Source organism: Spinacia oleracea, chromosome 6, assembly GCF_020520425.1.
Source record: "Spinacia oleracea cultivar Varoflay chromosome 6, BTI_SOV_V1, whole genome shotgun sequence".
Taxonomy (NCBI): Eukaryota; Viridiplantae; Streptophyta; class Magnoliopsida; order Caryophyllales; family Amaranthaceae; genus Spinacia; species Spinacia oleracea.
In genome coordinates, this window is record NC_079492.1 from 149275352 (window position 1) to 149289479 (window position 14128).

General features: G+C 35.8%; 4 protein-coding genes across 7 annotated transcripts; 3 read left to right on the forward strand and 1 right to left on the reverse strand.

Moving 5' to 3' along the window:
- The first annotated feature begins 428 nt into the window (after positions 1-428).
- Positions 429-2594, forward strand: LOC110791663 (protein STRICTOSIDINE SYNTHASE-LIKE 10-like). Its single transcript, XM_021996430.2, has 3 exons — positions 429-1024; positions 1640-1906; positions 2027-2594. The coding sequence occupies exons 1-3, from the start codon at positions 735-737 to the stop codon at positions 2460-2462; spliced, it is 993 nt and encodes a 330-aa protein (XP_021852122.2). The 5' UTR covers positions 429-734; the 3' UTR covers positions 2463-2594.
- A 698-nt stretch (positions 2595-3292) lies between these two features.
- On the reverse strand, positions 3293-12117 carry LOC110791675 (uncharacterized). Of its 2 annotated transcripts, none has more exons than XM_021996452.2 (2): positions 11667-12117; positions 3293-4225 (listed from the first exon to the last, which is right to left on the reverse strand). In XM_021996452.2, exon 2 carries the CDS (start codon positions 4214-4216, stop codon positions 3500-3502), a length of 717 nt encoding a protein of 238 aa, XP_021852144.1. In that variant the 5' UTR covers positions 4217-4225; positions 11667-12117; the 3' UTR covers positions 3293-3499. The 2 variants fall into 2 exon arrangements, with proteins under 2 accessions (XP_021852144.1, XP_021852136.1); XM_021996444.2 differs by lacking the exon at positions 11667-12117 and adding an exon at positions 4334-4572.
- Positions 5625-7599, forward strand: LOC110791698 (uncharacterized). 2 transcript variants are annotated; one of them, XM_056833437.1, is made up of 4 exons: positions 5625-6066; positions 6163-6345; positions 6451-6478; positions 6641-7599. In XM_056833437.1, the coding sequence occupies exons 2-4, from the start codon at positions 6172-6174 to the stop codon at positions 6661-6663; spliced, it is 225 nt and encodes a 74-aa protein (XP_056689415.1). In that variant the 5' UTR covers positions 5625-6066; positions 6163-6171; the 3' UTR covers positions 6664-7599. The 2 variants fall into 2 exon arrangements, with proteins under 2 accessions (XP_056689415.1, XP_021852155.1); XM_021996463.2 differs by lacking the exon at positions 6451-6478 and having other exon boundaries at positions 5729-6066.
- Positions 9345-10732, forward strand: LOC110791690 (uncharacterized). 2 transcript variants are annotated; one of them, XM_056833436.1, is made up of 3 exons: positions 9345-9640; positions 9737-10085; positions 10218-10732. In XM_056833436.1, the coding sequence occupies exons 2-3, from the start codon at positions 9746-9748 to the stop codon at positions 10406-10408; spliced, it is 531 nt and encodes a 176-aa protein (XP_056689414.1). In that variant the 5' UTR covers positions 9345-9640; positions 9737-9745; the 3' UTR covers positions 10409-10732. The 2 variants fall into 2 exon arrangements, with proteins under 2 accessions (XP_056689414.1, XP_021852149.1); XM_021996457.2 differs by having other exon boundaries at positions 9403-9640; positions 9737-10732.
- Positions 12118-14128: the final 2011 nt, after the last annotated feature.

Sequence of the window (14128 nt, forward strand, 5' to 3'; positions counted from 1 at the left end):
TCGCGCGCTAGCGCGCGGTCCAACAACTAGTTTATATAAGTATGTCAACGATACAAAAATTAATTAATTTAAGCTCATATGAATTATATCTATATATATTGTTTACGCTTAAGTAATTGTTCAAACACACCTGATCTATCGGAAACGCATGACCCATCCGACCCACATCATCACCCAAACCCGTCTTAACCCACCGAAACCACTCGACTCGCACAACCCACCAGGACCAATAACCCATGTAACCCAAGTCACTACGACTGTTTCATTTTTCCAGACACAACCCAACACCTGACTCACCCTGACCTACGTACATTGTGTTAGCAGTGTGTCAAGCATCCCTGACCCACGACCCATAATTAAACCCACCCGTGATCCACATAATCGCCTCGTTGACTATCTCTATTTGAGAGTCTTTGAATTTCAATCGAAAAGGTCTCATAGTTAGGCAATCCGGCAGGTTTCTTGGCAGCTAAGCATCACTACTAACCCAAAGAAGGATAGGAATTAGGAAAGTATGATTGATTAATTACTTGATTAGCAAGGCGGTAATTAAGACAGTTCGTTATAATACAAATCCTTCCCCTACATGGTTTCGTATTATTACCACTATATAAGAAGCCTTTTTCTATTCTCTAAACACCAAATACCAGCACACATCTTAATTCTCTTTCTTTCTTCGAAAATCTCCCACAAAATTCCAGTAGATTTAATTCCCAAAAACCAAGTACGTAAAAATGCAGAAGATTATCATCTTTCTTGTGTTGTTCTTTCTCACAAGTAACAATTTCATCATCCAAACAGAAGCTCAGTTATTTCGATATATTCCTGGGTTTCAACGTGTTCTTCCACATACTGGAAGACAATATCATCGTCTTCCCGTTGGACACAACGCTTTCGGACCGGAGTCTGTCGCGTTCGATTGTGACGGTGAAGGTCCGTACGTCGGAGTTTCAGATGGCCGGATATTAAAGTGGCAAGGCTCTTCAGTTGGTTGGACTGTTTTCGCAATAACACATCCGCATAGGTACGGTTTACATACTTTTCATACTTCCCTTATTGCATCAATTTAATATAATTAATCTTTGAAAAAATAATTGCTGCGTAGAAATTGCAACACCGGTTCTTGAAAGTTATTTTTATTACATCAGTTCTTGAAAGATTTTGTTAGATTAGTGTGTATGTTCAGAATATCAAAACGTTGAAGTACATAAGATTTTGTTAGATTAGTCTGTATGTTCAGAATATCAAAAGGTTGAAGTATACAAGATTTTGTCGGATTATTCTTACTATTATATACATCAAATTATTATTATACAAGATTATGTTAGATTGCTCTTTGTATGTATTTTCAGAGTATTAACTTTGTATAATTTTTTCACATATACTCCGTGGAACATTAGATGTACAGTTGTTAGATATTGTACTGGAATCATGTAAATAGTAATTGCAAAGAACCTTTTAGATATTGTACTGGAATTTAGTATTCATTTTAGATATATAATAATGATTAATGGATTGTTTTAATATTTGCAAATAAAACCGAGGAAGTGCAATCTTGCAAACTATAATTGCTTCGTATAAGTTCCGGCAAGTATATATTTTTAGATATATAATAATGGATTGTTTAAATTATTTTCAGGTCAGATGCGTGTGACGGGTTGAACGACTCTCCTGCAGAAGACAATTGTGGCAGACCTCTTGGTTTGAGATTTGACACCAAAACATGCAACTTATACATTGCTGATTCCAGTGTTGGTTTGGTTAAGGTTGGCCGTAAGGGTGGTGTCGCCACCTCACTTTCCACCCGCGCGGAAGGGATTCCATTTCGCTTCCTTAATGCATTGGACATTGATTCACACTCCGGTGATGTTTATTTCACCGATTCTAGTTCTCGTTTTCCTCGATGGTACGTAATACTAACTCTGTTTCTTAATGCACATATATTGAGTTATTGACTAACAATTGTACCGGAGTATTTGCGTATAGTATGACAAACCTGTTATTTATTTTATTTACAATAATGTAGGGAATTTATGTCAATTGATGTGAATGATCGAACTGGAAGACTATTAAAGTATAACCGAAAGACAAAACACACTACTGTTCTTCTCAAAGGTCTTTCATTTGCAAACGGTGTCGCATTGAGCAAGAACAAGGACTTCATTCTTGTTGCAGAAACAACATTCTATCGAATTCAGAAGTACTGGCTTACTGGTCCTAAAGCCGGAACCGTCGAACTATTTCTCCAACTTGCCGGCCGACCAGATAATATCAACCGGAATTCAAACGGAGAGTTTTGGATATCGCAGAATCCGGCAAAGCCTATCAGAGTTAGCAAAGACGGAGTGATTCTAGAAACATTAGATGCTCGTTCTATTGTTGATGCCAGTGATGTTACGGAATTCCACAATAATTTGTGGATAGGTTCGGTTATTCAAGGTTACATTATCCACACTAGTTAGATTTTATTTTCTTGTAAGTTGAACTCTGTTTGTTTGTACTAAATAGTGAAAGTGGAGCTTAATTCTTGACTTGGAAGGTATAGTTCCTTTTGAAATTATAAAAAGTTCTCCTTAGGGGGGGACACCTCCAAAGGCGAGTAGGGCTTTTTCCTCCCTGGCTAAGTGGGGATTTTTGCCTGTTATAAGTTTCCGCTTATTTTCTTAAGCTTTAATATACAAGCTTATCTTTTATCAAAGAATTCTGGTGAAGTTTTGTTTGGTAATAAGTTAGAATTTTTCTTATTCAAAGTTATCTTTGCGACTCCAACTTTTCTTGTATGCTCCCTCTATCCACATACATACTAGCATGAGAAATCTGGAGTGTAAAACCCCTGTTTCTCCAATCTCCATTATAAATATTTTGATCATCACTTATTCACTTAGGCAAACCATAGAAAAAAAAATATTCAGGATTTTCCCATGCTATGCTGTAAAAGTTTATGAAGAAACTATCACACTGAAAGCTGCTAACCAAAACTCCCTAAAAAAACAGCACAGTTTTATGCACTTGGGTTTGGTACAATACCTATCAAGCACTTGGGTTTTCAGTTAATAATTAGAGTGCTATCAATATTATGCTCCTTTTGTTGTCAATAGGTAACAGTCAATAATACAATGTCAAATTATTGTTTGTGTCACATACTACATATTACTTGTCAGTTTTGTACATTTAAATAACTAATCCGTAATGAGTAGATTGTTCTATTTCCTTCCAAAATCCTCTAGTTTTATCAACTTTTTTCCCCATTACTTCAATTCCCTGCTGGTTTGAATTTTCACTGACACTGGAATTACCAATCTACTAAACAATGCAATCAATTTCAGTTCTATTGTAAAATTAAAATTACAAATTCTTTGAGATAACATGCTCAAAATCACAAATTAAAGGGGCTGCAATTGAACAAACACACCAATTCCAACTACTAATCCATCCTTCACAATCTTTCTAAGAGATTTACAGAAACTGAAATCAAACTTGAAACAACATACCTTAAAGTTTACACACGATCCCACGACTCTGGAAATTGCACCTCATCCCATTTAGTAGTGCTTTCAGTTTGAGTAGTAGCCATAGGTTGAAAATAAGTTGTTTCTCCCAGAATGGACTTCCTTAGATCTAAGGTTATATCCTTCGATACCTTATACACTACCCTGTATGTCAATGCCAAAGGTACTCCACCCGTCATAATGTTTAAGGTAAGGATTTCACGATCTTTCCAAGGAATTGTATAACCAGGGCAACGGTTAAAATAGAAAGGACCCTGAGCTAGATCTGATTCCACAACTGATAACAAAGAATTTTCGAGGGTAAGGAACCTAGCATCTCTAAGGCACACAATTACTGGATCTGGATCTGGATCTCCTAAAATATCACTTACGAGTGGCTTAATAGCTATTTGAACCAGACCTAAGTGCACGTATCCATTATTTGGAAACTTCTTACGACTTTTTAGTAATTTAAGGGTTACATCCTGGTCATTTGCTTTCAGTACGATGGTTTTTTCAAAATCTTTTACATAATAGCTTGGGAAAACCCTAAATAGTTTTTTAGCTTTTGACCAACGAGAAGGGCCAAAAAGAAACTCAGAATTCATCATAGTGTTATGAGTACTATTGTAAACTTCATCAACGGGTACCTTAGGATATTTCCAACCTTCCGAGTTTGTTGTGATTCGAAAGCTGCCTTCCTCTTTACTAGCAAAGTTAATAGCCATTGATTTTCCCTGAAAAATTAAGAACATGATTTATTTCTCAACTGAAATATACATAATACTTCAATTCGCACAGAGTAATACAGAAAGAAACAACAGTAAACAAACTGAAGTACGTACCAATTTGAACGTTTTGTTTGTCAAAAACTTCAGAGAGATCAAAAATTAGAATATCACAGAAGCTTTTGAATAAACATTATATATGAACAAAGGGGATTTTAAAATCACACTACGATATATTTCACCTAATACATGGTTTTATATCATTTTTTTCTCCAACTACATAATTGATTTAATGAAAAGATGCTCCTAATTATTGTCCTTGACATTATTTAGCTTTCTTTGTAGAAATTAAAAAGTTCCTGATCTTATCTTTCTTTCCCTGACTTTGCATTTATACTTTCCAAAGTCATTGTCTTAGGTCTTCCTTTAAGTCTACTTGTATTATACGAAGTATTAGATTATTATGCCTTAAAAAAGTGATAATCATTTTTCGAGTTAGCTAGCTAGACTTCTTTAATATCAGTACATCAAAATGCTTTTCTTTTTACAGGTAAGGAGAAGGACCCTACTGAACTAGAGGTTTGTATGTCATGACTCGTTGGATGTGAGCGGAATGGTAAGAGAATTCCACACCCAAAGAGCCCCTAGTAGGGATTAATCTCATGACCTTGAAGTCATGAGGCCAAACTTTTACCACTAGGCCAAGCGTTACTTGATACGTCACTAACTCTGCTAAATGCAACTGAGGTCAGTGTTAATGTGCAATTAGTATATTTTCCAATGCACCTATCATGCCAAGGAAGAGTCTTAACATCAATTCTAGAAGTAAACCTAGTAAAGGCTGTAATAGCAACTGGAGTAAGGAATACTCCTTATATACTCATTGTAGTTCTATAAAATTTACAAACCTTATGATGGAGCATCCACTTCACCACAAAATTTACAAACCTTTCATCCAAAAGCTCCTAGTACTAGCTTTCTCAAATTTAACCTTTCGACTCAAACCTCTCTTTCAATCTCTCTTAAGTCTTAACCAACTTCCCTTAGAGGTTTGAACTTGTCAAACCTTTCTATTTGCCTTACATCTTTCTTTCTGCCTCATTTCAAACCTCTCTCAACTAAACACCCCAAAGAATTTAGGTAAATTCAACTACTGAATTTTCGGGGTTCGTTACAGAGTAGTTCACTTTCATCAAGCAAAGTTTGGCCTAACCTTGACGGTTCAATCCCCAATTAGGGCACTTTGGGGGAGGGCGGGATAACCCAAGAGGGGTTCCGGACTTCCACCCAGTGGGGCCCTTCATCTTCCCTAAAAAATTAAAAAAATTAAAAAAATCTAATGATAAGGCATAGGAAAAAGAAAAAGCCAGTCAAAAAAAACAAGGCTTTACTCTTTTTTCCATCTAGCTGAACAAGGCAAGAAATAAACGCCTGCTCAGATGAGCATCTTGCACAGTGACATTTTCTGGCATATAGCAGTCTCTACGTCCTTTGCCTTGCCTCACTCACTTAGAAAAGACTACACAATAAGGCCTAAATAACACTAGACTTGAGAGTTGAGTTGAGAGACTAGAAGCAGAGCATGATTACAAAGCCTGGAAAATACAGGTTTCAGAGAATCTAGTCTTTTTTCTAAAACTTAATAAATGACATAAAGCAAAGGACAAAAATTCAGATTTTAGAGAATCTTTACAGTTTACAGTGTAGCTGGAGCAAAAAATCTGGGGAGAAATCTCAACATATAATTGTTATAAATGTTCTTAAATTACCATGGCATAAGCAGTAGCACTGCCTGAGAGTTTCTACCATAGCTTCCCTGTCCATTTTTTACCAGAAATTCTTGCTAACAAGTAAGTGCAACTGTGAAACTTGTTTTTCGTTTTTCATTTCTATTTTAGCATGTATTTATAGAGTATTGTATAATTTTGTGTGATGTTAAACTTCAGGGAACACCAATGGCTTCTAAGCTTGCCAAAGAAGAGGAAGGCAGCTCCAAAACTAAAAAAAGGCTCGACGATTGGAAAGAGTTTCTGTTGCCAATCCATGAAGCTTCTACTAGTAAACATGAGCCTACAACACAGGATGGGAATACACTCAGGACGCCTCCGGATAATAGTATCTTTCAAAAGGTAATTAAATTTTGATTTAGTAAGGGAAATCAGGTGTTTAAATATCTAATTATTATTACGTCGTTATTTATACTTCCTCTGTTTTTTTATAATTGCAATATGTAGGGGTTGTGCAGTTTGAATTTGGGTTCAGGTTTGTCATACAGCTGCAGCTCTTTTAATTAGTTCATGTTATGTTTGAATATTATGTTCATTTTGCAGTTAGAAGGTAACATACACAGTTTGTTAGGTATAGTTTCTATCTTATTATGTATACATGGGATTAAGTACAATTTTGCCTGGTGTTATATTTCAGGGAACATCAATGGCTACCAATGAAGAGGAAAGACGCAGCTCCAAAATAAAAACAAAGCTTGAAAAATGGAAATACCCAAAGATCCCCGTCAATCAGGTATACAAGACAAAAATCTATAATAATCAAAGGAAAGCTGCTAAAGATTTTGAACAAACCATCACATTGAGAGGCGATGAGCAGAATGTATCGGTGAACTTACTAAAAGACTTAATCAGTAAGAAAGAGTTCGAGCATGTGCACTTGGGTCTGGTCCAAGTAGCTATCAAGCCACTGATGAATGATGGATTAAAAGATGCAGTTATAGTGTGTCTTAGAGATGAAAGGTTTCTAACTTTTGAAAAATCTTTGTTAGCAGTTGTGGAATCAAATCTATCTCAGGGCCCTTTCTATTTTAACTGCTTCCCTGGTTACCCGATTTCTTCACGTAATTGTGATGCCTTCACCTTAAGTGTTGTGACGAATGGGGTACCTTAAGTGTTAACATATAGAGTAGTGTGTCACCTAGCAAGGTGTGGAAATGAAGATTCGAGGTTCATCCAAGGAGAAACAACTTATTTTCAACCCATGGCCATGATCGGGACTCAAAGAACTACTAAATGGGATGAGGTGCAATTTCCAGAGTCGTGGACTCAACATAAACGACAGGCTTAAGCAAAAGAATTGGAAAATGGAAGAATTCTCATTGTTGGTTTTAAGCTCCAAGGTATACTGCATCAATATATGGGTAGTTGTTTTAACTCTTTTAAGTTTGAATTCAGTTTCTGTACTATTTTGAGTAGTCAGGTCTTGATATGCTTAAGATGATGTTATTTTTCTTGGAAGGATTCTGAAGGGGGGAAAAAAGCATTAGTTGCTGAAATTATATTAGTGTGCCTGGTCAATTTGTGTTTTTAAGCATGTATCTCAAAGGATATGTATTGTATGATATTAGTATAATAGTGGACCTGGAGTTGATTGCATTATTGAGTATAAACTTTTAAATAGATTTGCATTGCCTAATACTCTTACAGCCAGTTTGGTAACCGTCATAAATGGTGTCAATGGGAATGAATTTGTATGTAAATTTGTAAGAAAAATCCATATCTATTCCCATGGTAATGTTAGTTCAATCAAAATTATCTCTTTTTCTTTATAAATTTCCATTACCATCCACTACCATTTGGGGAGTGGTATTAGGTGGGAATGCAAATTTATGAAGAAAACGACCAAGTATGAGACTAAATTTCATTACCATGGACATCGTGATGTTATTTTCTTACCAAATAAGAGTTAGATTTATTCGCATTCCCACCATTTATTACCGGCTACCAAACGGGCCGTTATACTCTTAACAAGTTAAACACTGACCTCAGTAGCATATAGAAGAGTAACGTATCAAGTAAGGCTTGGCCCTGGTTATACAATTCCTTGGAAAGATCGTGAAGTCCTTACCTTAAACATTATGACGGGTGGAGTACCTTTGGAATTGACATACAGGGTAGTGTGTAAGGTATCGATGGATATAACCTTAGATCTAAGGAAATCAATTAAGGTAGAAAAAACTTATTTTCAACCCATGGCTACTACTCAGACTGAAAGCACTACTTGTTTTCAGCTACAGAAACAGATGATGATGGGGGGGGGGGTGAATTCTTCACTGTTAACCTTAATCTTTAAGCAATGTTGCATTGAGAGGATGTTGGTTCAAGTTTGATTTCAGTTTCTGTACTGTTTTATGTAGCCAGGTTTTAGTAAGCTCAAGATAGTGATGTAAATTTCTTAGAAGGATTGAGAATGATGGATTCAGCCCCTTTCATTTGTGTTTTTGAGCATGTATCTCAAAGAATTTGTAATTTTGAGCTTAATATAGAACAAAGATTGATTGCAGTTTTTAGTATATTGGTAATTCCAGTGTCAGGGAAAAATTCAAACCGGTAGTACAGAGATGCCTCAGTGAGAAACAGGGCATGCATCCGGAAAATATCAGTATAAACTATAACAAATTATCTATTGTTGTAGTTAATACGGACTGCTTCGTAGGTTTTATAGTGCAGTGATCTCTCACACCTCGACTTCATTTTAGATAAGCTTGTTTCCACATTGCCTAACTACTGGTTACGGTCTTACAACTTACAGACTAACAGTCAACAAAGTCACAAAGGGCAGTGTTTTTCTTCAACTCTCTATTCAGTCTTCATTTTTTTTTTGAATCCTTGGTTAATATACTAAATTTGATCAATTTAATGATGGAGCAGCCATTTCACGAAGCCGCTCTTCCAAAAAGCTCCTATAACTAGCTTTTTAAAATCAGACTTTTTGACTCAAACCTCTCTTACAGTCTCTCTTAACTGAACACTTCTATTAGAGGTTTGGAGTAGTCAAACCCCTCTTTGCCTTAAATATTTCTTTTTGCCCCAAACCTCTCTCAACTTAACACCCAAAAGACTTTAGGTAAACTCGACTACTGAATCGACGGTGTTCATTACGGAGTAGTTCACATGTAAAGGGAGTCTGCTGATAAGGCGAAAGGCAAAAGCCAGTCAAGCAAAACAACAAGGCTTTTACTCTTTTTTCTATCTAGCTCAACAAGGCAAGAAATAAACGCATGCTCAGATGAGCATCTTGCACAGTGACATTTTCTGGCATATAGCAAAGTCTACCTCCTTTGCCTTGCCTCACTCACTTAGAAAAGACTACACAATAAGGCCTAAATAACACTAGACTTGAGAGTTGAGTTGAGAGACTAGAAGGAGAGCATGATTACAAAGCCTGGAAAATACAGGTTTCAGAGAATCTAGTCTTTTTTCTAAAACTTAATACATGACATAAAGCAAAGGACAACAATACAGATTTTAGAGAATCTTTACAGTGTAGCTGGAGCAGAAAATCTGGGGAGGAATCTCAACATATAATTGTTATAAATGTTCTTAAATTACCATAGCATAAGCACTGCCTGAGAGTTTTACCAGAGCTTCCCTGTGAATTTTCTACCTTTGATTTCTCAGAAATTCTTGCCAACAAGTAAGATCAACTGTGAAACTTGTTTTTCCTTTATCTTTTCTATTTTAGCATGTATTTATGGAATATATTACAATTCTGTGTGGTGTTAAATTTCAGGGGACACCAATGGCTTCTAAGCTTGCCAAAGAAGAAGAAGGCAGCTCCAAAACTAAAAAAAGGGTCGACGATTGGAAATTTCCTAAGATCCCCGTCAATCAAGTCTACAAGAAAAAAATGTTTAGGATTTTCACAAGCTATGCTGTTAGAGAAGTTGAAAATACAGTCACACTGAGAGAGCATGAGCAGAATGTAACAATTCACTTACTTTCTGAGCGATTCCTAAAAGGGTTCATCAAGAAGAAGCATAGGTATATGCACTTAGGTCTTGTCCAAATTGCTATCAAGCCATTACAGAGAGATGGCTTAAAAGCTCCAATAGTAATATGCCTAAGAGATTCTAGGCAACGTGAGTTCCATAATTCCTTGTTAAGTCTTGTGGAAACAGATCTATCTCAGGGTCCTTTCTATTTTAACTGCTTCCCTAGTTTTTCCTTTTCTTTGACAGACACTTACTTTTCCAATGTCCTTATCCTAAAAGTGGCGACTGGAAGGATCCCTTTGGCATTGACATACAGGTGGGTGTGTAAGGTGATGCCGGATTTGTGCTCAGGGGCACTGAAGGAGCCAGTTTTGGGTGAGACCGGTTATTTTCATCCGACTACCGGGACACAAGGCACTAGTAAATGGGATGAGGTGCAAGTCCCGGAATGTTGGACTCGTAAAGCATAGCCAGTTTGCCGGTCCTTGCACACTTAAGATGATTTTGATTTGGTTCAAATAGCTAGTGTTTGTTGTCTATTACAGCATCTTTGTTGATTAGTTAAGAATGATTTAACCAAACTATGTACTGTAAGTTTGTAACTCTGTTAGTGTAAGGCAAGATGTATGTTCTTTAATCATTATGGTTTATGCATCCTCAATGAAGATGTAGTTTGGTAGCACCATCCCCCTTTAATGTGTACTATAAGGATTGTAAAGGATGCATTTTAATGTTGTTGAGCATGTGTCACTAAGAATTTGTGTCAAATTGATTATATGTTCAGTACAAGAAAACTAATCCAAAAATGTTTTATACAATCAATTTTGTTATGTACTCGTGAACATCATTAGAAACAAGTAGCCAAAACTATTAGAGTAATATTTTTTTTATTCAACTTAGGATTAAAATCCAAATGAAAGACAAAGAAAAAACAACAAATGAACTACAAACTACGGAGGAATTAGACGTGGGATAGCCACGCCCCTAAATCCTCATTTAAAGTCCTACCAAGCTCTAACGATGCACAAAGTAAAATTTGAATACTAATGTGTTGAGCCACGCCTTGGTTTGCAAGTCAATCCGCCTTTGGATTAGACGTGGTTTACTATTACGGCCCGTTTGGTAGCCGGTAATAAATTGTGGGAATGAGAATAAATTTAAGTGTTACCTGACAAGAAAAATAACATCTTAATGTCCATGGTAATGAAACCTATCTCAAACATCTCATAAATTTGCATTCCCACCCAATACAACTCCCCAATTGGTAATGGATGGTAATGAAAATTTATGAAGAAATTAGATATTTTAGAGTTAAGTAGCATTACCATGGGAATGAATGTTGATTTTCCTTACAAATTTACATACAAATTCATTAACATTGACACAATTTATGGTCCGCTAGTACTACCAAGTACCAAACGAGCTGTACGAGTAATATGAATAGTCTAAAAGTCAAAAGTGTTACGAATATTTTGAAACGAAGGAACTAATGAAGTAAGTTCTATTGACAGTGATCTCTCACGTCACAACTTGATACATTTAACTAGCTTTTTCCATAATTCTTCTAGGCACACGACACACACTTTCAGGAAGGTATTATATTGAACTACTATATGTGTTTTCATGGTGATACACTAATACATTTGTGATCCAAAGAAGAAACAATGCCTTGGATTACTTATCTAGGACAATCAACTAAGAATATACGCAGTAGTGCATAAAGTGTACCTGAAAAATGCAGAGAAAAATCGACCAGTTGATATTGGCATTTCATCGAACACCTGGTGTGCAACCGCCATCCTTAGCTGTTGGACAATTGAAATGGCAACAAAAACCAAGATGGGAACTTGGAACAGGTGGATCTCAATCCCAGTGCTGAAAATTACATCATCATCCTCTTCAGAGCACTCAATTATTCAGTCGTCTTCTTCTTCAGAGTAGCCTATAAATGGATCAGATTCCTAAAGAACAAATTAATTGATTTTGTAATGGGAAAAGTTGACTTTTATGCCACGGATATTGACAACACCATCTACTATGTATAAATATTGGGTGTATCCATTGACGTATCGACATAAACTCCGTCGAATTTCAGTCAACACTTATAGTTTTTGGCGGTGGTAATGGTATGGCATGGGCGGAGAGTAGGAAGGAGATGGCAAGGTTTTGAAGGCAATTTTTGTTTAATTTTTCGCGCTAAAACAAACATGAAGGAAAATAAGAAAACTGGCAACCTAATGGGCCACATGGGCCTTCTGATTTCTGAGGCTGTTGATGATTTGGATAGTATTTGGCAAACCTGCAGCAAAACTGACTCGGACTCGGCCCGAGAAATCGACCCGATTAATCTGATCTATAATCGAAATTTATCCGGACTAAATACAACTTTTTTAGCTTTTCATATTATTGTTATTTATTATTATTATTTATTATTATTATTATTTTCTTTTTATTCATTTATATTCTTTTGTGATATATGAAAAAGCTCTGATGATATTATTATAGTGAAAATCTAAAGAGAAATAACCTAATCAAAACCCGAAAAATCTAGTCAAACCCGAAAAACTCGATTTAACACGAAAAATCTGTAACCCGAAAAACCTGATCCGATATTAACCTGAAATCCTGACCCGAACCAGAACCAATCCAATCATAAAAAATCAAGTTACCCGGAATCCGAATGGACCCGACCCATAACCAAAATCGACCCGAAAGAAAAATAACTCAAAATGACCCGATTTGAATGGACCCGATCTGAATCCGATCCAAACGACCCGTTTGCCAGGTCTATACTCAATGAAGGATCATAAATGGAGAGAGTTAGATACCTGTGCTTTTAGATTCCGTGAAAAGTTCCATTGGGGAAGAATGTGGTTCTATTGGATGAGACATTGCATTGCTGGTTAAATATGATTTTCAAGAATTATGACTCACTTATGATTAATGACATAATTAGTCCAACCCGAATATTTTTATGTCTTGTGGGTCGAGTTTTTCCAACAACCATTTCAACCCACACAATCCAACCCAGACCACGAAACACAACACACGAATCTAACCCACTTGACAATGTGATCCACCTAACCCGCAATCCTAAGTTAAACTATTTTGTATTTAATTTGAATGTTCAAATTATATATTATCTACATTTAGGTAAGTATGTCAATGATACAAAAATTAATTTATAAGCTCATATGAGTTTTATAATTCTTTTTACGTTTAAGTAATTGTCCAACGCACCTGAATTTTAAAATTATTCAAAAAGTAATTGGTACTATAATTTAGATTTTTCGTAATGTAAGGGCATGACCGGATGAGTACCTATTACATTGTTTCACTATTTAGATTTTGGTTCATGTTGAGATCGATGATATCTGTTTTTTCTTTAGATGAACTTTTTGAATAAATTTTCTAGCTTATTGTTTGTGGTGATTAGTTGTAATACAAAATCTTATTTTTTTATAAAATATACTCCCGCACACATCGCGTGCATATAAGACTAGTAGTTATGATATTTAAACAAACTTATCTATAACTAAAACTCATAAAATCTTAATTAAATATCATAATTATAACCTATCAACTCAGAACTCGCCCCGAATCCGGATTAGCCCTAAGGGTGAACCGGATGGTACACCAAAAAAAAAAAAAAATTATAACCAAAAAGAATTGTGGTTAACTAAACTTTTTTTTTTAAACCTTAACTAAAACAAACTTAATCGTAACTTACACTCTGTTTGGTATTATTGTCGTTTGCACCCTTTTCTGTTTTTTTTTTTTTCTTGAAAATTAAAACCAAACATGTTCGGTTAGAGCGTGTCACAAAACAACCTTTCTCCCATATTCATAAACTGGCAACGAAAAAGGCCAAACCACATTTTGTAGTTTTATTGTTTTGGTTTTTGGAATCCCGCTCCATTCTCGCTCGTTTCTTTTTCTATCTGTCTTTAATTTGCTAATGGTGATAGGACCCTAGTAGAATATTAACTATTCACAAGGATCACCTCTAAGACAATCAACCAAATAGTAAAAATTCAATACACCACAAATAATCCACCAAACAAATAATCAACCAATCAACCAATAATGGACAACAAAAAATATCAAATGTGGAAGACAAATTGCAATCAACGCACGCGAATTATACGTGGAAAATCCCTTCGATGTGAAGAGTAAAAACCACGGGACTT

Coding starts and splice junctions, on each gene's coding strand:
- LOC110791663 (XM_021996430.2), top strand. CDS start 735: ATGCAGAAGATTATCATCTTTCTTGTGTTGTTCTTTCTCACAAGTAAC. Junction 1,025..1,639: donor GCAATAACACATCCGCATAG/GTACGGTTTACA, acceptor AATTATTTTCAG/GTCAGATGCGTGTGACGGGT. Junction 1,907..2,026: donor AGTTCTCGTTTTCCTCGATG/GTACGTAATACT, acceptor ACAATAATGTAG/GGAATTTATGTCAATTGATG.
- LOC110791675 (XM_021996452.2), bottom strand. CDS start 4,216: ATGGCTATTAACTTTGCTAGTAAAGAGGAAGGCAGCTTTCGAATCACA.
- LOC110791698 (XM_021996463.2), top strand. CDS start 6,172: ATGGCTTCTAAGCTTGCCAAAGAAGAGGAAGGCAGCTCCAAAACTAAA. Junction 6,346..6,640: donor ATAATAGTATCTTTCAAAAG/GTAATTAAATTT, acceptor GTTATATTTCAG/GGAACATCAATGGCTACCAA.
- LOC110791690 (XM_021996457.2), top strand. CDS start 9,746: ATGGCTTCTAAGCTTGCCAAAGAAGAAGAAGGCAGCTCCAAAACTAAA.